Source organism: Gopherus flavomarginatus, chromosome 8 (assembly GCF_025201925.1).
Source record: "Gopherus flavomarginatus isolate rGopFla2 chromosome 8, rGopFla2.mat.asm, whole genome shotgun sequence".
Classification (NCBI taxonomy): domain Eukaryota; kingdom Metazoa; phylum Chordata; order Testudines; family Testudinidae; genus Gopherus; species Gopherus flavomarginatus.
Window position 1 is genome coordinate 79,312,730 of NC_066624.1, and position 24,867 is coordinate 79,337,596.

The 24,867-nt window shown below is 40.1% G+C and overlaps 2 protein-coding genes across 7 annotated transcripts in view; one reads left to right on the top strand and one right to left on the bottom strand.

The window, feature by feature from the left end:
* The window catches only part of RHBDD1 (rhomboid domain containing 1), a 140,512-nt gene that overhangs the window by 93,090 nt on the left and 22,555 nt on the right, over positions 1-24,867 (top strand). For 2 of the 6 annotated variants that reach the window (XM_050964127.1, XM_050964124.1), the window contains one exon: positions 2,210-5,067. The exons of 3 other annotated variants lie outside the window; for them this stretch is intronic. In XM_050964127.1, the coding sequence (XP_050820084.1) occupies positions 2,210-2,328 (119 nt within the window). In that variant the 3' untranslated portion in view covers positions 2,329-5,067. Of the gene's footprint in view, positions 1-2,209; positions 5,068-24,867 lie in introns of those variants that run through there. One more of the 6 variants, XR_007775787.1, reaches the window with a different exon arrangement.
* COL4A4 (collagen type IV alpha 4 chain) overlaps positions 18,302-24,867 on the bottom strand; it is a 131,732-nt gene continuing 125,166 nt past the window's right edge. The window contains exons 44-46 of the mRNA XM_050963987.1: positions 22,792-22,980; positions 20,581-20,867; positions 18,302-19,254 (exon numbers count right to left, since the gene is read on the bottom strand). Coding sequence (XP_050819944.1) covers positions 18,991-19,254; positions 20,581-20,867; positions 22,792-22,980 — 740 coding nt within the window. The 3' untranslated portion in view covers positions 18,302-18,990. The remainder of the gene's footprint in view (positions 19,255-20,580; positions 20,868-22,791; positions 22,981-24,867) is intronic.

A 24,867-nucleotide genomic window follows, 5' to 3' on the forward strand; every position in this document is an offset into this window, starting at 1 on the left:
TCAACTATTTCTGTTTTTTTGTGAATATCCCATGTTATTATAGCTAACCACTGGTGCCTGAGCAGCTAGTTAGGCTTGGCAGCATTTCCCAAGAGTTTGAGCTATTTGCAAGGACAAAAAATCCTTCTGCATCTTCCAGTCTTTGCATAGAATCTTAAACTTGTCCATTATTAAGGTCCTGTCTGTACTATAAATTAGAACATAACTGAGTCAGAAGTCAATAACTAGGTTTCCCTTACTCACTGCAGTGTAAATAGGCCATCAGTGTACTATACAAACTTGCCCCTGGTATTTAAGGTTGCTAAGCACTTCCACATCTGAAAATGAGCTCCACTATATGTATAGTACACAACTTGTTTTTGGTTTTTCATATTTACTATTACTATTAAAACATGTAAAAGCCGCAAAGAATCCTGTGGCACCTTATAGACTAACAGACGTTTTGGAGCATGAGCTTTCGTGGGTAAATACCCACTTCCTCAGATGTATGTAATGGAAATTTCCAGGGGCAGGTATATATATGCTAGGAAGCAAGCTAGAGATAACGAGGTCAGTTCAATCAGGGAGGATGAGGCCCTGTTCTAGCAGTTGAGGTGTGAAAATCAAGAGAGGAGAAACTGGTTCTGTAATTGGCAAGCCATTCACAGTGATATTAAAACATGATCCTGAGATGAAAAGTTAATAAATACTAACATTATAAATATATATGCAGTCTGACTCAACTATTCCTTAATCTTAGAACTAACTTCCTTATCGTTAATAATATGTGTAGCTAGATTCAAAGCCAATCTCTCCTTTTTTTTCCCCAAGGACCCTTAGAATATAGGCAGTTGATGTCATACTTAGGTACAGCCTTTATAGCTTTTCTTTCTTTCCTTATTATGTGACATAGAATCTGAATTCTGTGAATTCTTTAGTTGGTGGTGAGGGGGGAGGTTCTTTCTTTCTTTCTTTCTTTCTTTCTTTCTTTCTTTCTTTCTAACAGTGCCAGGAGAGAGAACCACCTATAGCCTGTTCTGTCTTTGTGTGTACTATTTCTGTTCAGATTAATTTACTCACTGTGCTTCTCTATAGCTGAACTGCCACGTGTAGTTTATTTCTGAATCTGCTTGCTGCCAACTAAAGATGGAGTTACATGTGCATCTGGTATGGGTCACCACATCTTGGACTGTAGTACAAATTGAAAGCTTAAAAAGCTTGCTTTGCCAAAAGTAACTGTTGAGGACTTGTAAATAGTTTAAAAGTTTAGAGGTTAACTGTATAAAACAAGGATGCTGAAAAATGTGAAGTCATGGGCTTTTTAAAGAGTAATTGCTGTATTAAAAGTGTACATTTTTAATGAACATTAATGTCGTGGGATTGCTCCAAAACTAGCAGAAATTTTTTTTCATCTGCTTTGTCAGTGTAAATTTTGGAAATTTTACCTAGTTACATAAAGGACCAACAATTATTTCATGTTTGTTAAAATGTATTTGTACAGACAATTAAGAAATCAAGTAATACAGAAATGCCAAGACCAAGGAGACCAACTAATTTGCTAACTAAGCCCTGATTTAAGAGATTCCTTACTGTTGAACCAAAAATTTCTCATGTACTGTAATTGAACGAAAACTGTACAGAAATCCCTCAAAGATATTTCCATAGTAAATTATTCCAGGAAGATTAAAGATCTTCTGTTACAATGGTAATCTGAGTATAATCATAATGGGTAGTGTTAGCACAGATAGGGTCCCATGTAACTCAATTGAGCAAAACTGGTTCAGTCCAGTAGAGGGCAGTACTGCACACTCAGTAGTTAGTTCATTACAGTATGGTCTCAGTTATGAAAACTTCTGCTCTTGTTTAGTTATTTTGGTTCTACATATTTTCTTTTTTTCTATGACAGTTATTTTTTCCACTGCAATTTAGGATTCAGATTCTATCCTTTACTGGTCAAAGTGTTAATCAGAAGATGAGTTACATAAAATTATTTCAGCCACATATTGTAAGTTATTTGATTACCTGTATTAAAACCAACCTTGTTATATATCAAAACCAATACCATTATTTTAATATGGTTTTGTAATAATAGTAAACAAAAAAGTATACAATGCTCACAACCTTACTACACTGCACAGTTTTATCACTGTTTAAATCATAGAATATGTATGGTTCTGCACTCAGCAGAGGATAAAAATGGTTTACATTTGCTTTTCATTTTGTCTTACAGGTTTTAGTGCAGGAAGTCATAGCAATGAGGGGCGACCTTATGGGTTTTGGTTTCCACCTGAACAGCTATCAGAAGAGGAAGTGAGAAGGCAAAGACTTAATAGATTTGACGGATGGTGAAATTGCCAAGGGTATCATGAAAATATGTAAAGTGCTCTTCAAAGTTGCCAAAATGTTTGCAGATCTGTTGATTTATACAGTTTCTATTTAGTTCAGAACTATTTACTACTGGCTACATAATTTAACAACAGCAAAACATGTCAAGGATTTTGCAAGATAAGGCTGAAAATCTAGGCTTAAAATAAGTGCCCCAGGTTGTGGTCCAAGAGCCAGAATTTGGTTTATGGCTGCCCTCCATTTCGCTGTACTTAAAATATGAAAGAAAACTGGTGAACTAATGATCGTAACAGGCCGCAACTCCCATCTGACATTTCTCTACAAAGGCTTTGTGAATGCCTTGGCTTTTTGTTTGTTGATGAGCTCAATCAACAATTTCTCTTCACCTATCAAGAGGGAAAAGGGAAAATACAGATACCATGTTAGCGAGTGTCCTTGATTTTAAAACTATATAAATCATCCTTCCAAATTCTTCTCTTTGCCTGTGACAAGTAATCTTTCTGATTGGTGAGTAAAATGGTAATTTTAAAGCATCACAATGACTGAGCAGATATGTAAATTAGGTACATATATTTCCAGCCCAGCCTTTAATGTTGCAGAATTTGGTCACCCCTGTCTCAAATCAACTAATTTGTAACATTTCACACTATCTTGAGACTCCCGGCCTATGACCAATATGGTCATCCTAATATTGCGGCCTTAACTCTGAAAGTTCTTCACTTTGTGGGGTTATTGTACTTTCATATATATATTGTTTCCGGGGGAGGAGGGACATTGTTTAAACAAACAAAACTGAAACATTTTCAAGGCAAGAGATGTAAGTTGGAATCCAAGAAGTCACTGTGTGTGGTTGACACCTATTTCCCTTTTAAAGAATACTTTGTATTCAGTAGACTATAGGAACTCCATCATGCAAATCTTTTTTCATACAACTTTAAAAATCAGACTGTCTCTCTTGATGGACTACACTGGCTCATTTGGAGCTTGGTTATAGCTCATAAGAAAGTGAGCTGTGTTAGGGAGAGAAGGAAGAAGTATACTGCCTAAATATTTGTGCTTGGAGGCATTCTGCCTCCTTGGAAAGCACATGGCAGCAGGATGTGATGTATCTTGGAAAAGATGTAGCCAGAATTGTTCTAGAGCAGTGAGCCCACTGAGATCTGAAGCCTGTGGGACTACTGGAGCCTTCTGGCAATATTACCTGCCCGTCCTACTCCTCAGCACAGCTAATTATGTAATGGCTGTCCTACCTGGGGCCTACTTAGGACAAAAGTTTCAGCATGCTCTGTTCCTACACTAGCACACCTGTGCCAGGTCATTCATAACTTGATCTTTGCTGTGTACTGTAGAGAGCTGTCTTTCAGTTAATTTTGCAGGTGGAAAAACAAAGAAATACATCATTGTTCACACAAAGTAGCTGATATGCTAATATTAATAAAAACAGCTGTGTTCATTTTTTGTCTGCTGATATTGAGAAAAACTGTATTTTAAAAACAAAAAGTTTGAGCAGTGAAATGCCCAAACAAGCAAATCTCTTCTGTTTTGTTCTTTTCAGTCTTCAACAGGTGTTACCATATGAAACACAATTCATTGCCATCCTATGGTGTGTAACTACTAGCATCTCTTGAGCATTGATTTGGGTTAGTGTTGGGTTGAAAAGTCCTTGTATAGATTATTTTCAGGGACCTATCAGGATCAGTGATCTGGGCTTTATGAAATCTTGAAACCTCTGCCTCTCCAGGGAGTTCTGACCTGTATGTATTTTAATAATAAAATAGCTGAAAGTTAAATTACTGGATGCACAGTAAATACATATGTTTCCATCAGGCTGCTTCCTATCATTTGCTTGTCTCTTTCCTTGTCCATTTCATGCCATAGAGAAGCATGAAATGGGCATGCCAAACGTTTGGCTTTTCAAGTGCTAGAAATCTTGCAGATACTGTTCATACCCATTATTCACAATGCTTTCTGGAGTACCCTCAATACCGGAAAAATTGTATTGTAAATGCCCATTTTCTTGATCACTTTCAGGATTGAACAGTCGGTATAAAGACTTTTTCTTGTTAGCTATCTGTGTTTTGTATACATTATACATACTAGCCACAAACTAGAATGGCCGATATTCATGTATATTTAAATAGGTTGATTTTTCTAATAATTTCCGGCCATCTTCACTGAGTAAATAATGTAACAAAGCAAGCAAAATTATACATTTGAATATTTGTGATTGTGCATATTTTTTTGTCTTTCACCATAGCATTGTCCCCTCCAAAACTGATCTCATTGCTGTGGTATTTAGTTTCCAGTGTAGTTGGTCATGTTCAAGAGTCTTCATAATTTCAGTTATTTAAAGCAGTCAGACTGATATAGCCAGAAAATATATGGTAAAAGAATGAGTCTTGTGGCATTTTTCATACATGTATTTATTTGGAAGTATTTAAAAGTATTTAAACAAAGCAAAAAAAATCACATTTTATAGCATTTATTTATTTAGAAATCTCAGCACATGGCAACTTAGTGCTAGAGGTGTCCTGTGCTCCCTTAAAACAAAACTCCACGTGATCACCGAAATCTCATGAACTGGGTCTTTTTATTGTCTTTCTTTTTACTGCCTTAGTAAGCACCACTGTCACGAAATATTCATAGATAATAACATTGTCAGCAATAACTACGGATTGTTAAATATATAGCTTCACATTTTCTTACTAGGAAATTGAAATAAATACTTGTTTTAACATTTCAGCCTGTCAATTTCTTCTCCATTTTAATCGTAATATCTAATAAAAGATCAGAACAGAAGATACCATATTTGTACATTCAGTCAAAGCTCATTATAAGGTAATGTAGATGAAACAAATTGCCTGCATTATGGCCTGTATCTGCTCCCATTGAAAGCAACGGAAGTTTGCCGCTGATTGCAATGGGAACTGGATCAGGTCCTTACACTGTCATGAATAGTAATCTCTGATACATTTCACTGATTAAATAAGTAAAGAAATGCTGTTTCTGTCTTATGGTTTTACCCTGCACTTTCCCAAAATGGAACTAAACTCTTCTTTTAAAAATTAATCCATTTAGCTTGGAGAGCCTTGATTGCAGATGTGATGTCATGGATTAAATATCTAAGGCTACCTTGGTTCTTCAATACCTAGGCGAGGTAGTAAGAATTTGAAATTCAGAACTTCCTGCAAAAACATGCTGTGATAAATGGGGGGGGGGAACACCCAGCCCGCCTGCCAGTTAGCTGTTCTCTACTTGCTTTACCTGTAAAGGGTTAAAAAGTCTGACTGCATGCATAGGTAAAGGGAAGTGACTGGGCACCTGATCAAAAGAGCCAAAGCTAGAACTTGTTAAAATTGGTGAAAAAAACTTCCTTTTGTCTGTATGTTGTGGTTCTCCAGGGAGGAGGGGAAAAGGGCAGCGGTTATGCTGTGAGAAGCTGAAGGCCAGGTATAAAAACCATCAGAATTATACCTGGAATTGCTGATGTGGAGCCCAGATATGTAAATAGATAAGAAAATTTGAAGGAAGATGTGATTAGGTTTATTTTGTTTATTTCATATGGCTTGTGGATTCCTCTGTGCTAACCCCAGATGCTTTTGTTGCTTGTAACCTTTAAGCTGAACCCTCAGAAAACTATTATGGATGCTTAATTTTTGGAATTGCTTTTAAAAATGTAGCAATAACTTAGTTTTCGAATGTATTTTCTTTTTGTTTTTAATAAAATTTACCTTTTTTAAGAACAGGATTTGGACTTTTGTGTCTTAAAAGGTTTGTGCACATGTTTTTAGTTAGCTGGTGGCAACAGCTGATTTCTTTGTTTTCCTTTCTCAGCTCTTCCCCAGAAGGGGTCAGTGAAGGGGCTTGAGGGTACCCCACAGAAAGAAATTCCCAAGTGCACTTTTTTGGCTTCCAAGGGGTTTTGTATGTGGGTGGTGGCTGTTACCCGGGATTCTTTCAACCCAAAGTTCTTGGTAACTTTTACTCTGTGCGAGGTGATGTCAGGAAATAAATCAGGGGAGACATGACCGTCCAACCGATAGATGGCTGGCACAAACAGGACAATACAAGAGTGCTTTCACTTAAAGCTAAACTTTACTTAGTCTCAAGCACTTACACACGTCCGCAAAGGGGCGGCTCTATGTTTTTTGCCACTCCAAGTGTCGCCTCTGTAAGAACTTTCGTCTCAGAACTCAGAAAAAGTGAGACATCCATTTGATGGCCCTCCTCATGGAGGCTGATCTTTATTTAAGCATGTCTTACTCCAGGATTGATAAATACTGGTGTCTGGCACATGAAAAAGCTGTGTCTGAACTGCCCTGAAATAGGCAGCTGGTTAACACATACTAATTCTGGAGCTCTGCATGTTCTGATGGAAATCTAGAGCTGCTGGATAGAATGTTTTTGTGGTGGTGTTACATGCTGCTAATTGTGTTCAGCAACTTGTCATGCATGCACAGGGTGGCATAATAGGCTAGTAGTGTCCAGAACTCTTGCAGTAATTGTCAAAGCAAACTGAAGTCAATGGGCTTTGAACGAGGCCTTAAATACAGCTGGTTGAGTTTTCAGCAGGTGCAGTGACGGACTTTGCTGTGCTTGTGCTGCTCAGAACTCTCACGATGCTGATGCCTTCCCTTTTCATGTCATTCCAAATGTTTTGTGTGTGGGTTACGCAGACACCTGCAATAAAAACAAAATTCAGTTTAATCTAAAATGGGGAAAAATCATCATGATTTGACATGCACAGTTCCAAATGATGCCTCTTCTGTGTATGTACTGTCAGACAAAAAGCATGGACAAAAAACACTTGAGTTTAAAAAAAACAAGTTCATAAAAATTACAAACTTTTATTTAAAAAAATTGTGGTAATTTGTGAGCATATAGAAGGGGATACTATTCATTTTAAGGAGAAACTGGCATGTTATAAATGGAAAAAACTGTTCCCCTTGTAACACCACATTATTTTCTTCGTAAAACACCATTTTCAGAATGCCATGAAATAATGTTGTGCATTTAAGAAAGTGGATAGTATTTCAGTGACAATCTAAGTATCTACTGTGGAAGTTGCTATGGTGACAATTCATTTATCATGACAGTGGAGTAAATTGGCTTATAAAACCAGAATAAATTGTCAATGCATGAGTAACTGTTGCCCTACGGCTGCACTGACATATTCACCCTTATTGGTTTTAACATTCTCCTTTTTGTTTTGTATAAAAACAAATATTTAATTTGTAGTTTTTCATCTGAGTGCTGGTCATGGTCTTCTAGGGTGTTTAAATGTACAGTGACGACTTTAGCTTGAAAATAACATGCAACAATTATAAGAATGTCTTTATAGAAACTTTTGTGTGTGTAAATCTTGTAATAATTACTATAATTGAGTTGTATTTTGTCAGGAGCTGGGTAAATTGGAGAAAGCCACACAACTTGCCACACAAGTTAACTCATTTTAAGTATGTCAGGCTCACGTGCACAGGAAAAGCTTGGACTCTCTAGAAAACAAATTTAATATCTTAAAAGTCAGCATATTCTTGTTGATTGATCATGCTGCCATCTTATAAGAGCTTGATCCAAAGTCCATCGAGGTCCATGGGAGTCTTTCAATTGATTTCAATGGGCTTTTGATCAGACCACCTTAATAAGGTGCCTAAGAGTACAAATAAGTTTTAATGGAAAATCTGGAAGTAAAAACCAGGTCTCTCAACTCTTAATTTGGTCCAATAAAAGATGTTACCTCACACACCTTGTCTCTGTAATATCCTGGGACCAACATAGCTACAATACTTCGATAGCATAGTACTGATGTGAGTTCTTTGAGTAGAGTCCCTGTGGGTGTTCCACTCTAGGGGTGTGTCAACGCTGATTCCCCACTTTGGCACTTTGGGTGCAGAAGGTGGGGGCCCGCAAGGATTCTAAAAATTAATACTGGCCACTCCAGGCTTGTATTAAACTCCTAAGGTTTCAGCTTCTCTCTGACCTTGGATGGGTAGATGCTGCCATCACCCACATGCAAAAAATACCCTTTTGAGAACCCAGAAAGGTGCACTTGGGAATTCCTTCCTGTGTGGTACCCTCAAGTCCTTTCACACATACCCCTCTGGGGAAGAGCTGAGAAAGAAAAACAGGAAATCAGCTGTTGCCACCAGCTAACTAAACAACATATGCACAAACCTTGTAGGGACACAAAAATCCAATCCGGTTCTTAAAAAAGGTAAATTTTATTAAAAACAAAAAGAAAGAAAATACGTTTGGAATTTAGGCTTTTTGCTAGACTAAAAAAAAATTACAAAAATTAAGCATCAAGGTAACTGTCTTGAGGTTCAGCTTAAAAATTACAAGGAAAACAAAAGCACCTGGGGTTAGCACAGATGAGTCCACAAGCCAATAAGAAATAACTCTAATTGCGTCTTCCTGGACCTTCTCTGACTGACTTACATATCTGGGGTTTCAGATAATCAATCTCTAGGTATAATCTGATGGTTTTTCATACCTGGCTTAAAGCTTCCTACCTCAGAGTTCAGCCCAGTTACTGCACTGCATGTCCTCTCTCTGGAGAACAACAACAAACAGACAAAGGGAAAGTTTTTTCCCAAATTTAAAAAGTTCTAGCCCTCTCATTGGCTCTTTTGGTCAGGTGCCCACTCCCTTCTTTTTACCTATGTGCTTTTTTAACCCTTTACAGGTTGTGGGAGAAAAATGAGTCCTCACTCTGAGTTTGGAGCAACAAGCCAGAGGCAGCTTTATTTTTGAGCAATTGCAACATGCACGGGAGAGTGCACGTGGGCAGGTCTCTGGTAGATAAACATTTAGGCAAGCTTTTATCTTTCATTAAATACAATAATGAGCAACAGCTGCATTTTGTTATACATTTTTCTTCCTGATAGCTCACTTTTCTCATTAATTTCTGCCACAATCTACATTCCATTCTTATCTAACACAAGGTCAGAACAGTATCTCTTACAGTCTTTATACTTTCTACTTGCCTAGGCCCTCAAGTCTCGTGTTATTAGAGTCAGTGTCAGACTGACTTTGTTAGCCTGACTTTTGCGCCATTCCTAGAGACTAAGATCTCTATGTTGAAATTCCCTTTATCTATTTCTCCACTTCCACAAGGTAAAGCAAGTAGAGAACAGCTATCAAGAGGGATTTTATAGCTAACTGGCTGGCTGGGTGTCCATAAATGGAAGCAAACCCCCCTCCTTCATTTATCACAGGGTGTCTGCACCCATGCACCTCTAATTGGAGATTTTTAGGTAACTGTGTCCATTCTGTCCGCACATGCGCTCTCCCTCCCTCTTGCTGTGCCTCGCGGCTATCTAGCATTGCACAGGCGAAGCGTACTCAGTTCCTTCTCAACCACCCTTGGCCTGAGATGGAGTGGGTAGCAATCTGGATTACTTACTTCTTCCTAGTGGTTAGTGTTTTGTTTATAGCTTCTTATGGAGTTTGTTTCCTTTTGTAGAATTTTCTGGAGCTTCCATTTAAAAAAAAAAAGTTTTTCCACCTTTTTCTAGAATTGTAGGACTGGAAGGGACCTCGAAGTCTTCTAATCCAGTTTCCTGCACTCAAGGCAGGACTAAGTATTATCTAAGCCAGGGGTTCTCAAATTTCATTGCACTGTGACCCCCTTCTGACAACGAAAATTACTACATGACCGGGGGTGGGTGGGAGGGGGAAAGGGGTGTCAAAGCCTGAGCCCCACCACCCTGGGTGGGGGCCAAAGTTGAAGCACAAGAGCTTCAGCCCTAGGTGAGGGCCTGTAACCTGAGCCCTGCCACCCAGGGCTGAAGCACTCAGGCTTCAGCCCCATATGGTAGAGGTTGGGCTTCAGCTTTGGCCCCAGACAGTGGGGCTCAGACTTTGAGCCTGGTCCCCAGGAAGTCTAAACGCCAGCCCTGGTGACCCCATTAAAATGGGGTTATGACCCACTTTCAGGTCCCGACCCCCAGTTTGAGAATTACTGATCTAAACCATCTCTGACAGGTGTTTGTCTAACCTACTCTTAAAAATCTCCAATGACAGAGATTCTACAACCTCCCTAGACAATTTATTCCTGTGCTTAGCCACCCTGACAGTTCAGAAGTTTTTCCTAATGTCTAACCTAAATTGCCCTTGCTGCTATTTAAGCCCATTGCTTTTTGTCTTATCCTCAGAGGTTAAAGAGAACAATTTTTCTCCTTCCTCCTTGTAGCAACCTTTTAGGTACTTGAAAACTGTTATCTTGTCCGTCTTCTCTTCTCCAGACTAAACAAACCTAGTTTTTTCAATATTCCCTCATCGGTCATGTTTTCTAGACCTTTCATCGTTTTTGTTGCTCTTCTCTGGATTTTCTCCAATTTATCCACTTTTTTCCTGAAATGTGGTGCCCAGAACTGGATGCAATACTCCAGCTGAGGCCTAATTAGCATGAGAGTGGAGCAGAATTCCTTCTTGTGTCTTGCTTACAACACTCCTGCTAATACAGCCCAGAATCATGTTTGCTTTTTTTGCAATAGTGTTACCCTGTTGACTCTCATTTAGCTTATGATCCACTATGACCCCCAGATCCCTTTTCGCAGTACTTCTTCCTAGGCAGTCATTTCCCAATTTGTCTGCATGCAACTAATTATTCTTTCATGAGTGGAGTACTTTGGTCTCTTTAGTAAGATGGATTCTATTTTGGCTTCTGTATCATCAACAGAAATGGTAACTAAATTTAATTGACAGGATCTTTATTACTGACTCTGCATTGACAAAGAAAATAGAGTTGTCCATTTCACTTTCTGGCCTTAATATTACTCACGGTCTGTTAAATAAAATATTTCAAATGTACAATGGTAACTTTTATACTAACTTGGATTGCTTATAAAATGAAAGTTAATGTCCATAGTGTATCTGCACAAGGGAAAGCACTACAGGTGCTGATTTCACAAGTGCACAGTACTCAACAGTTCCTGGATTGCAGCGTGTTAAACAGTTTGGAAAATCTGTCCACACACATAGTATCTGGATGAGTGTACACCATACATTTCTCTATGGACAAGACAAAGATCTCAAATTTACATAATGTTACTGAGGATGGAATTTGAGTATCTCAGATTTTTTGCTAATTTCTGAATGACCTCAAATGTGCCAAATAACATTTAAGCAAAGAGTTCTCTGTTGAATGTATGCCTGAAAATGCCCATGTATTTTTTTCTGTTCCAGCTAACACATGGATCATGCTGCTCTTAATGAGCCAAATTCAGTGCTGCTGATGTAAACAATGAAATAACACTTAAATAAATGGAAGAAATTCCATGGAAGCCGCTTTGGGATTTAGCTCAGTAAATTCCATGTGCAGGAGTCCTGACGTGTTACAGTAGTGACTGTCTCAGGGTAAACATTGTGATGTAGATTTCCTCAGTTCCATGCAGAATTTTATTACTCTCTCCCCAGGGGGAATTTTAACCATCTCCACTATCCTAAATGAAAACAAATCTGCCTTCCACAATGCAAAACTGCAGAAGGTTGTAAAGTTAGCTGTGTAATATATGAATGATTTTAGTAAGCAGCATATAAAAGACAAAATCCCCCCAGGATCCATTGCATAGTAGTGTAACTTTGTTTTAATAATCCCCACAAACTATGTAAATTCCATAAATTCAGTAAATAATTTATTCAAAATCCCAAAGCACTGCTCTGAGAGCCATATCAGTAGAAGCTGTCCCAATATTTTTGTTGAGGTACTAGGAGGTTTCCATCTGTTCTATTTCTGACCCACAGAATGTGAACTTCTGGTATACACTACATATGGAAAAATATTCCAAAAACTGTTGAAATTGCTGATAAGCATACAGAACAGTTGTTCCTTGGTCTGCTGTCGTAAACTGGAAAGTCAAGATTTTAATACAGTTTTCTTTCATTAGCAATTAGTTAGAAAATCCTCAAAAACAACAAGGAGTCCGGTGGCACCTTAAAAACTAACAGATTTATTTGGGCATAAGCTTTCATGGGTAAAAAAACCTTACTTCTTCAGATGCATGGAGAAGTAAGATTTTTTTACCCATGAAATCTTATGTCCAAATAAATCTGTTAGTCTTTAAGGTGCCACTGGATTTGTTGTTTTTGTGGATACAGACTAACACGGCGAGGGCCGGCTTTATTAACTGCGGGGCCCGATTCAAATACGTGGCAGCAGTCCGGGGCTTCAGTGGCACTTGGGCGATAGGGGGTCCATTCCAGGTCTTCCACAGCACTGAAGGACCCTCCCCCCGCCGCCAAAATGCCACCGAAGACCCCCGGAGTGGACCCCCTGCTGCTGAAATGCCACCAAAGACCCCGGAGCAGACCCCCTGCCACTGAAATGCCACCGAAGACCCCCGGAGTGGACCTCCTTCCACTGAAATGCTGCCAAAGACCCTGGAGTGGACCGCTGCCGGGTGGGTAAAAAAAAAATTTAAAAAGCGCCTAAGGCGTTGGGGCCCTCTTAGGCGCAGGGCGCAATTCTGGGGAATCGGGCGAATCGGCCTAAAGCCAGCCCTGAACATGGCTATTCCCTGATACTTAGAAAATCCTAACTCTCAATTTCTAGAGTTTGAGTTCCCATTTTACTGTTGCTGGAATGAAATGAATGTTCAGGGTGTCTACATGAAGAAACATGAAGGGAGATTTAGCTAACACTTTGTTGAAGTGCAGAACTTTTTTCCTTTGGGGAATATAAAGCAATCTGTTGTGGCTAAGAATGTGCAGTTTCCATCACGGTATTTTTAGCGGTATTGGGCTATACTCACGCAATCCTATTTATTGAAGATACTCAAACCAAAGTGATAAATTAGCTCATATTTTGTTTTACTGTTTTTCTTCTGCTTCAAAGAACAATGCATTGCAACCTAGACCTCTAATTAGCTTTTGAGGTTTGTGACAGACCCAAACCAGTGGGGTACAGGAGTCTGGTAGAGGGCAAATATACTGGTCAGTGGCTGAGTACTTTTCTGTTCCCTGAGTGACCAGAGCAGGGGCTGCATTAGAGTAATCAGGAACCTGCTAGAACCAATTAAGGCAGACAGCCTGATTAGAACACCTGCAGCCTATCAAGACAGGCTTATCAGGGCACCTGGGTTTAAAAAGGAGCTCACTTCAGTTAGGCAGGGGGGAGCCAGAGGAGAGGAAGTGTGTGTGAGGAGCTGGGAACAAGAAGCACAAGGAGCTGAGAGTGAGAGGCTGTGCTGCTGGAGGACTAAGGAGTACAAGCGTTATCAGACACCAGGAGGAAGGTCCTGTGGTGAGGATAAAGAAGGTGTTTGGAGGAGGCCATGGGGAAGTAGCCCAGGGAGTTGTAGCTGTCATGCAGCTGTTACAGGAGGCGCTATAGACAGCTGCAATCCACAGGGCCCTGGGCTGGAACCCGGAGTAGAGGGCGGGCCTGGGTTCCCCCTAAACCTCCCAACTCCTGATCAGACACAGGAGGAGTTGACCCAGACTGTGGGGAAGATCACTGAGGTGAGCAAATCTGCCAATAAGCGCAGGACCCACCAAGGTAGAGGAGGAACTTTGTCACAGGTTCCATACAAAGTTGCTAGAAAAGTGGAAGGCTTATAAAGACTATTAATTTGAGATCTGAGTAAGAAAGTGCTAGAACAGCTATTTGAATTGTAGAAATAGAGTTTTCTCTGGTTAGAGTAATTAGTTGGCAAGATTTCTGGGCGGTATGAATGATTGATTGTACTTCACTGATGCTTTTTTTTGACTAGTTTTTGAAATTGTAGACACAACAGTGGGATCCAGTTATAAGGCAGAGCTGGGCAACTCCTGTTTTGATCATTGTATCCAAATAATCATTACATTTAGATCTAAGATTTGTCAACTCAGGCCTGGTGTACACTACACGTTTAAACCGAATTTAGCAGCGTTAAACCGATTTAACCCTGCACCCGTCCACAGAACGAAGCCCTTTATATCGATATAAAGGGCTCTTTAAACCGATTTCTGTACTCCTCCCTGACGAGGGGAGTAGTGCTGAAATCAGTATTGCCATATTGGATTAGGGTTAGTGTGGCTGCAAATCGATGTTATCGGCCTCCAGGCGATATCCCACAGTGCACCATTGTGACCGCTCTGGAAAGCAATCTGAACTCGGCTGCACTGGCCAGGTAGACAGGAAAAGCTCCATGAACTTTTGAATTTCATTTCCTGTTTGCCCCGCGTGGAGCTCTGGTCAGCACAGGTGGCGATGCAGTCCCAAATCCAAAAAGAGCTCCAGCATGGACCGTATGGGAGATACTGGATCTGATCGCTGTATGAGGAGACAAATCTGTTCTATCAGAGCTCCGTTACAGAAGACAAAATGACAAAGCATTTGAAAAAATCTCCAGGCTATGATACAGAGTCCACAGCACAGTGCTGTGTGACAAGCGTAACGGAAAGCCAAAGAATCAAATGGACGCTCATGGAGGGAGGGAGGGGGTACTGAGGACTCCAGCTATCCCACAGTCCCCGAAAAGTATTTGCATTCTTGGTTGAGCTCCCAATGCCTGAAGGGTCAAAAACATTTTCCTGGGTGTTTCAGGGTATATGTTGTCAATTTATACCCTTCCCCCTCCCCCGAAAGAAAAGGGGGAAAAAAACGTTTCTCACCTTTTTTCAATGTCACTCTATGTCTACTGCATGCTGCTGGTAGACGGGCTGCTGCAGCACTGAACACCAGCATTCCCTTCCTGGTGGCAGATGGTACACTATGACTGATATCTGTCTTCATCATCAGCTCGTGAGTGCTCCTGGCTGGCCTCGGTGAGGTCGGCCGGGGGCACCTGGGTAAAAATGGGAATGACTCCTGGTCGTTCCCGGCAGCTGGTACAAAATGGCTGGTAACCGTCCTCATCATAGCAACTGGAGGCTGAGCTCTATCAGCCCCCCCCCCCTTACCTGTCTAAAGAAAAGATTCTGTACTGCCTGGACTATCATAGCAGCTGGAGGCTTCCTCCCCCTCATTTTATCTCACTAAAAAGTCAGCGTTTCTTATTCCTGCATTCTTTTTTACTTCATCACACAAATGGGGGGGACACTGCCACGGTAGCCCAGGAAGGTTGGGGGAGGAGGGAAGCAATGGGTGGGGTTGTTGCAGAGGCACCCCCTAGAATGGCATGCAACTCATCATTTCTGCGGGATCTCTGGGGCTCTGACCCAGAGCGGCTGTGCTCTCTGGTTCTCTAGTACACTTGCCCCATATTCCAGGCAGGACTGACTCTATTTTTAGACAAAACATAAAGAAGGGAATGACCCGAGAAGTCATTCCCATTTTTGTCCATGCGCCACCCGGCCATCCTCAGTGAGGCCAGCCAGGAGCACTAATGACAGCAGCAGACGGTACAAAACAACTGATAACCGTCATCTCATCGCCAATTTACAATGGCAGACGGTGCCATAGGGCTAGTAACCGTCTCTGCTACCTTGCAAAGGCAAATGAATGCTGCTGTGTAGCACTGCAGTACCGCGTCTGTCAGCAGCATCCAGTACACATACAGTGACAGTGACAAAAGGCCAAATGGGCTCCATGGTTGCCATGCTATGGCGTCTGCCAGGGCAATCCAGGGAAAAAGGGTGCGAAATGATTGTCTGCCGTTGCTTTCACGGAGAAAGGATTGAGTGACGCCATTTACCCAGAATCACTCGCGACACTGTTTTTGCACCATCATGCATTGGGATCTTAACCCAGAATTCCAATGGGTGGGGGAGACTGCGGGAACTATGGGATAGCTACCCACAGTGCAACGCTCCGGAAATTGACGCTAGCCTCGGACTATGGACGCACACCGCCAAATTAATGTGCTTAGTGTGGCCGCGTGCACTCGACTTTATACAATCTGTTTTACAAAACTGGTTTATGTAAAATCAGAATAATCCCGTAGTGTAGACATACCCACAGATACACACAAAGAAACAATATCCCATCTTTCAAGGATAGAGTGAGTTCAAGGCATTTTCAGTATCAAGGCCGATCAGCTTTGAGATTTTCATAAAGTCTTTGGGTTTTTTTTTGTTGACTTTCATAGCAAAAATATTTACTTCAATTCAACTAATGCACAGAATAATCCTAAAACTAATCCTAATCCTCTCTAATTCATCCATTTTACCAAGGTTAATGGAACTGTAAAAATCATCTAATAATTTGGCTCATTTCATTATTTACGTATGTGTTTTTAATCGTAGTTAGCATCTAGGACAATACACATAGCCAAAAGTACATACACTGTGTCAAAGAGTTTACAATCTAAGCATATGACGGGACAACCGGTGCATGACAGAGGTGTTATGCACATAAGGGAAAGTGTCATTATTTGCAAGAACATGGGGTGGGATTTTCCAAAATACCTAAGGGAATTAGGTGAGCAATTCCCATGGAAGATGATTGGAAGTTGACAACTAACTTAAATTGCTTTTGCAAATCACACCCATGATCTTTTTTTCACATATAGGATGTGCTCTGCACTATTTAAGTGATATGTGTTAATGGTCTGTTCTCCCCCTCTGTGTGTCTTCATCATGGACCAAATCCTGAGGACACTGACATGCTCAGCACCTTGCAGTATCAAGCTCTCAACCATTACTCACTCAAACTGCCTGGGACTGGGCACTTGTGACCTGTGTCTGTATAAGGTTGGATGGAGTTAAAGTCCTTCACTGGGCAAAATAGTGGAAACTATCTCTCAAGAATGGCCTGAGATACCATATCTGCAAAAAAAGAGGGATCAGCTGTGGATTGTTTGACCGTTGGGAGGAGCAATTGATAGCTATGCCTGCTAATCAGATAAAGTCATAAAAGGGGAGCAAATGCTCCCAGAAGTGTAGGGGGTGGGGTGGGGTGGGGGAGGAAGAGAAGCAGTTCTCTTCATAACTCAGGAAACTCCTCACCCAGATCCTGTCTGGAAAAGAGGCGAGATAAGGTGACCCCCAGACATGGTAACCAAACGCAGTGCAGGTTTCGATTTGGCTGAAGGGGTATGCAGTTGGATGAGGCAGACAGAAGTTGCCCTGCAATTGCTTTCTGGGGCCAAAAGGAACTGCTCTTGACTGTTTTATTTTCCTTTGACTGAGATTGAGCCAGTACTTTGCCCTTCCTTTTGGGACCTAATTTAGAGGCCATGAGCTCAACTCCCAGGGTGGTTGCTTACACTGCTATTGGCTTTAAAGGGATATGTCTCTGTAATTAGTCTGTTTGAAAACCCTCTGAATCATAGTCTGTTTCTCAGTGCTCTGAACTTTACCACAGAAGTAGATTCTTACCTCATTTAAGTGGTGTATAGAGTACAACTGGGCAGAGAAGGGTAGTTCTGTTTCACAGAGGATTTGATATTTTGACATTTGGTTTCATTCCAGTTAAGAAGGATCACCCAACATTTCAAAATTCTCCATGAAAGGAAATGGCCTGGCTCCAGTGCAAATCTCTTGACATTTTACCATGGGTCCACAAACCCTGGTAGCGTGAGTTGTTAAAGAGCCAGATGGACAAGTTGGCAGGAAACTAGGCAGGCTTCCTTGGCAGGCAGGGTTCTATTGGAACACTGTCGATCTCAAATAGCCTCCAAGAAATGTTTCCATTTTGGCAAATTCTGACAAAACCAGCTCTAGCATAGAACCTTTGTGGGCTTTTTGTGCTGGAATGAATTTCCCCTCTATTGTGAACAAGCTTTTCAGTAGTTTTAGCGCTATTCAAACAGGCATTTACTATAATGGACATTTCCATTCTTTTACAGCCAGGTAAAAGACTTGTGGATTTTGAACTGGCTAAAAATGTGGCTAGTGTTTTAGTTTGCCATCGTTTAAATCATTTTCAATAATATAAAGTCATCTATAGAGCTCTCTTATTACAGGCCCCTGTGGTGGAGGTTTCACTTTTCTTTTTAATTAGAATTGACAACTGTTTGTCATCTTCAGCTATATGGATTACAGCTTTACATTTTCATTTAAATGTGCTGAGAAACTAATTGCAAAGAAAATATAAACAGCATTTTACTCCTTCATTTTCTGGTTTGTTTATTTTCTTGCATAACAATCAACCATTAGCATATTTTGACAAGTTTTTGCTATTCATTGCTTATGAAATTTCATTAACAAATTAATTTTGCAATCTGGGTTAGTTCTGTAACTTGTAAAAATGGTCATTGATCTCTTGTTTGTTTTACTATGTGCTGGCAGAAGTTTGCAACAAAATCACATTGTCCTCCCACAATTTAAGAATGTATGAGTGTAAATTCAACCAAATATGTAAGTAATTGTGTGGACACAACCACGTTTATACATCTCATAGAGAGATGCACATAGCATCAACAGGAAATCTGCTATTGTGAGCACTCATTTTAAAGTTTCCAAAGGTTTCTAGATGAACTTGATTATACTTCAATATAAGACCAAACTGTACATGTCACCTATATACTAGGCTGGTGAACACAATGTAATAAAACTTAATTTTGCTGGTCCTTTGGCTGGTCACTTACACTAGGTTTCACTATTCATATGCTTGTGTGTGTGTGTATACACCATTTTTATCTTTCAGTACTGTACAGGTAGCAAACTTTTAAACAGATGGAACAGAGCTGTGCACACTTCAATTGAAATTGGACAGTAAGCACCGTTTAAATCTTTAGCACAATTTGCTTCTTCCTCCAGCAGGTCCCTCAGCGTAACTCCTCAGATTTGTTTCCTCTTTTAGCCATGCTTCATGCAGACCTGACATCTGCTGATTTTTTTGCGCTGTTCCTGCCCTTCTTTAAGGGTTTCTGACAGAGGAGCAGACACAAACTGCAATTCTGGCTGGACGATTGTTAACCAGAAGCTATATTCATTAGCAAAAAATTGGCATGTTCCCCGTTGACCCTGGCATTCGATGAATGGTGCTGATCTAAAGTCTTCAAGGCAACTTCCAGGTGACATAAGGGACTGTCCACCTCCCTGATCTCCAGACCCGGTGTGCTGGAAAAAATAATGAAAGAATTAAATAATTGCATGTGAAAAACAGGAAAGAGAGGTGCAAACAGTCTTGGCTACTGCTTTTATTTAGTTCTGGGACTTTTTGCACCAAGGCAAATGCTCCCAGATGCGTGAATCTGCAGAGGCATAATACTTGGAGAACTCACGTTCAATAAACATCCTTTCATGGTAGGAAGAATCAGATCTAGTCATTCTGGGACTAGCTTATCTCAAAAGTCCAGACCACCCTTGCAGGTCAGCACCAGGTACATGTCATACTTGGGGGAAGCTGTAGTTTAGACGGGTTTGGGATTTTTGACAATAGTATTATCTAAACTTGCTCAAAGCAGAGTTAAATGACATGATTTAAAAACCCAAGTCTTGTCTACCCCAGGTTTTCTTGGAACAGTAATTCCTTATGGGTGTTTCCCCTAATTATAGCACAGGCAGAAGCTACACTGTAGAAAAGATTCCACTGGTCCAAACCCTGCCTCCTTGCCCTCATGGTTTAAAACTGCTCAGTTCCCAAGGTGTCAAAAACCTGGGGAGCCTAACTGCCAGGGTGGTTAAGCACTGGAATAAATTGACTAGGGAGATTTTTAAGAGCAGGTTAGACAAACACCTGTCAGGAATGGTATAGATAATACCGAGTCCTGCCATGAGTGCAGGGGACTGGACTGGACTAGATGACCTCTTGAGGTCCCTTCCAGATCTATGATTCTATGAAGTGTCCAAAGGCTATAAAGAGAAGGGCGGGAAATTGCCCTAATGATGATTGACACTCTGGGCCTGGGACATATAATGCTCTGTTATGCTCCAGTGTAAAATAGAGTAATTCCATTGAAGTAAATGATATTATCCAGCTTTTATATTCCTGTAATTGAAAGAAGCGGCAGGTCCATTGTCTCTCATTGTCTGTAAGGTGCTATGCCCATTTATGATTTTGCGTAAATAATGAAGTCAGCAAAACATTACTGTTTCCAAAACCACAATGATTTGTATTATAGCTGTAATATTACAAATCTGTAACTTTTACAGATGCTTTTTCAGCTGTTTCCCACTGCTTTTCCTTCCAAACAATGAGGGTCCAAAGTGAAAAATGGAAGTTAAGTGCAAACAGGTGATGCTTCCATTTCTCACAGGACAATACTGAAATCATGATTAAGATTTTTATGACTATTTTCCAGCCAGCTCTATTATTAAAGTTGTGTGAGAATATAATATAAGCTATATAATCCAGAGGCTATCATTCCCAATCTTGATGATCGCTAAGGAAAAGCACGTAAAGTTTTATAATAGAAACCTGAATATAACCAAGTAGTTTCTTACCATTAAAAAAGAATAGCCTATCCAAAGACTTCTCCAGTTCAATGGGCATGGGGGAATGAACTGATCTTGGCTATGAACTGCTACAGCTTGGGCTGAGGCCTCACAAACAGCACATCTGCTAATGTAGGGTTTTATTTCATCTTCAGAGAGCGGCATCATTGGTAAAGGAGCAGCAGTTGACAGCCAGTAGGACTTATCATTTCGACTGGCATAGTAACAAACTTGGTTGATGTTGCAGTAGACAAATGGCATGGTGTTGAATACAGGAAGACAGGATCCAGCCAGACCTAAAACAATTACATATCCTGAAAATCCAGCACCTGTATGTAGTCACCCAACAAATGGACCATCCATTTCAAAGAAGTAGAAACATCAGGAAAAGTTAGTATAAGGCTGTTGGACCCTACAAGTCTCCCACAGGCAATGAATCCTGCAATGCTTTGCAAATTTTCCCTATTTTTTTTTAAATGAATAGCACTGTAAATTCCACCCTCATGACCAACCTCTGTGCTAAAGTCATTGTCATAGTATAAAGCTTGTTTCTAGACAGTTTGAAAATATTCTAGCTTGCCTTACTGCAAGCCTGGCCAACTTTAAAATGTCAGAAATCTTCACCGAATTATCAGCCAGTCTCCTAAACTGGTCTTCTTGCAAATCAGCTTGCTCCTACCAATCCATTTAGTGGAGAGTCAATTAAACATGATGCAATTTGGCATCATGGAAAGCAACTGTGAAAACAAATACTTTGGACTGTGACATCCTAAAAAAAATTGGGCAAGAGGAGGAGGGTTAGGAGAGAGACTGGCTATTCATACACAACTCGTTATCAGCAATGGAAACGTAAATGACAACTTGTGATCAGTTAATTTTGTAAAGTCCAACAGGCCATTGCTACTACTCAATAAGATTAAACCTCAATAACAAGTTTACTGCCTCCCAGCAAAGATTTCACAAGGATTTATAATTATAATAGAGGTCTCAGACCGTCTGAAAGGGCCCAGTCCTGCAACATTTGAGCATTACCATCAAGCAGACTTCAGTGGGAATTAAAAAGTACTCAGCATTTGGTGTGGGTTCTCCTGCCAAGACTGGATCCCAAAAGTGTTGTACCTATAATGGTCTATTATTTAAAGAAGAATTGTAAAAATGACAACAGGTACATATCCTAAAGGTGAATCCTGTACACAATAAGCTGATTATTATTTTATAACACCCTGAAGTGTGCTATGTGCTTCATGGACAAACAAAAGGCATGATCACCGCCTCAAACAGCACTCTTTATTCCCTGATCCTGCAATAGCATCTGCTAATGCGGGTGGGTATAAAGGTCTGGGCTAGCAGATCCTATTGCAGTATGGGGGCATAAATAAAGAAAAGACCTGAAAAGAAGGTCAGAGGTAGGGAGTAGTGGTTATGAATAAAAGGTACTGAGATGTTATATTAGTTGACTTTTAAGGATTTTTATGACTGTTTTGTAGATCTCTCTGTTACCCTGTGTAAAAATGAAACTATTTAAAAACAAAAAAATGTAAAACAAGAGGAGGCCAATCTTGGCTGTTAAACAAAAGTCATTGCTTAAAAACACCTTTGCATGCAAAGTTTTTTAAACCTCTAGCCTTTTCTCCATAAAAGAAAAAAGATGACTCCTCTGCCTCTTACATAATACATAAGATGATGAGCCCAGGAATTGTCCTCAATAGCTGCAGATGCTCAGAACTTCAAAATAGATAGGCAGTTATTTGGTGCCTCTCTTTAGTCAACTCTGTTTGAAATGTCAGTATAAGTGACCCACAGCACACAAAAGAGCCTTTTCAGAGCTAGCATTAGAATTCAGGAGAATTTTGGCTCCGTCAGGCGCTCAGAAGAATAGACACTCTGACATACATGGGATTTATGATGCTGGGTTGTTTTGAAAAAGTCATTTTAATCTATATTATACCATGTAATTTATCAAGTAACAAGATGCTATTATAGCAACATTTTCTATAGTGGTTTAAGAAACAGTCCAATAGTATAAGAAACACCTAGACATTAAGATCAGTATTTTGAGTATCATACACTCACTTCCTATATCAACTATTGCATAATAAAGCTTCATACAATATGCTGCAATACACTCATCATTTGTTTATGAGTAGTACATATCTGGCAAAAACATTTTGGATGAGATATAATGAATAAAGAATGTCCATCATTTACTGCAGTACTTACCAAGATCTTGATTATGAGCTTTCTCCTGTCCTTCCAGATACAGCAGACTATATCCTATCCACAATCTTGGCATTCCCTCAGGACAAAACGGTTCTTTATCTGACTGACTGTGAAGAATGAGGAGGAACCCACTAGCAGCTCTAATTTCAGGCGCTGGCAGTCCTGGGATCCCAGCTTGGCCAGGTGGACCTTAGGGAGAAGAGGTAAAACAAAGATGATTGCTTGAACATTTAAATATTTCAGCCAAGACAGGTGTCACTTTCGTTTTTCAGAATTAATTTTAATGCTCAAAGGTTCCAGATTGAATGCAATTCGCACTGAAGTACTGTTCTTATCCAGGGATTGTCAAGGGCAGTACAAGCACAAGGTGGTTCATGCTATCCTGATATTGCATCTCAACCCCGATTTGAAGCGTAGTTCCCTCACCTGCCCGCTGAATCCTTTGAGCTGTGAGACTATCAGCAGTGCCAATTGTGCCTCTGATTTTTTTCAGCATGGATACATGTCCACTAAGAAATGGACTGAGGCCAGCTAGTATTTTCACATAGATGCTGATCACGATGAGGACTTTCTGGTCTGGGCTAGATTTGAACAAGTATGAAAAGGCATAATGTTTGTGACCAACAACAGGTATCAGTAAGACTAGTTTGTTAACAAAAGTCATATCTGAGATGTAGTTTTAATTATCTGCAGAAAGTTACCATTTAGGCCCCAACTCAGGAAAGCACCCCTATTAAGCACATGCTTACCTTTAAAGTTAATGGGACTTTAACACAGGGTTACTGTAATGGATTTAATGTAGGGTTGTCGATTAATTGCAGTTAACTCGTGATTAACTCAAAAAAAATAATGGTGATTAATCACACTGCTAAACAATAGCCTAGTAATTGAAATGTATTCAACATATTGGATGTTTTTCTACATTCTCATATATATTTTATTCTGTGTTGCAATTGAAATCAAAGTGTATATTATTTTATATTATAAATATTTGCACTGTAAAAATGATAAACAAAAGAAATAGTATTTTTCAATTCACCTCATACAAGTAGTGAAATCTTATAAATGTAGATTTTTTTTTCTGTTACATAACTGCACTCAAAAACAAAACAATGTAAAACTTTAGAGTCTACAAGTCTGCTCAGTCCTACTTCTTGTTCAGCCAATTGCTAAGACAAAGAAGTTTGTTTACATTTACAGGAGATAATGCTGCCCTCTTCTTATTTACAATGTGACCAGAAAGTGAGAACAGGCATTTGCATGGCACTTTTTTACCTGGCATTGCAAGATATTTACATGCCAGATATGCTAAACATTTGTATGCCCCTTCATGCTTCAGCCACCATTCTAGAGGACATGCTTCCATGCTGATTACGCTTGTTAAAAAAATGTGCTAATTAAATTTGTGACTGAACTCCTTGTGGAAGAATTGTATGTCCCTTGCTCTGTTTTACATACTTTTTGCCATATATTTCATGTTATAGCAGTCTCTGATGATGACTCAGCACACATTGTTCATTTTAAGATCACTTTTACTGCAGATTTCACAAAATGTAAAGAAGGTACCAATGTGAGATTTCTAAAGATAGTTACAGCATTCAATCCAAGATTTAAGAATCTGAAGTGCCTTCCAAAATCTGAGCCCTGGTCTACAATACAAGTTTAGGTCAAATTTGGCAGCATTAGATCGATTTAACCCTGCACCTGTCCACATGACGAAGCCATTTTTGTCGACTTAAAGGGCTCTTAAAATCAATTTCTGTACTCCTCCCTGACAAGAGGATTAGCACTGAAATTGACCTTGCCGGGTTGAATTTGGAGTAGTGTGGGCACAATTCGATGGTATTGGCCTCCGGGAGCTATTCCACAGTGCTCCATTGTGACCGTTCTGGACAGCACTCTCAACTCAGATGCACTGGTCAGGCAGACAGGAAAAGCCCCGAGAGCTTTTGAATTTCATTTTCTGTTTGGCCAGCGTGGCAAGCTCAGAGGTGATCGTGCAGATCTCATCAGCACAGGTGACCATAGAGTCCCAGAATTGCAAAAGAGCTCCAGCATGGACTGAACGGGAGGTAC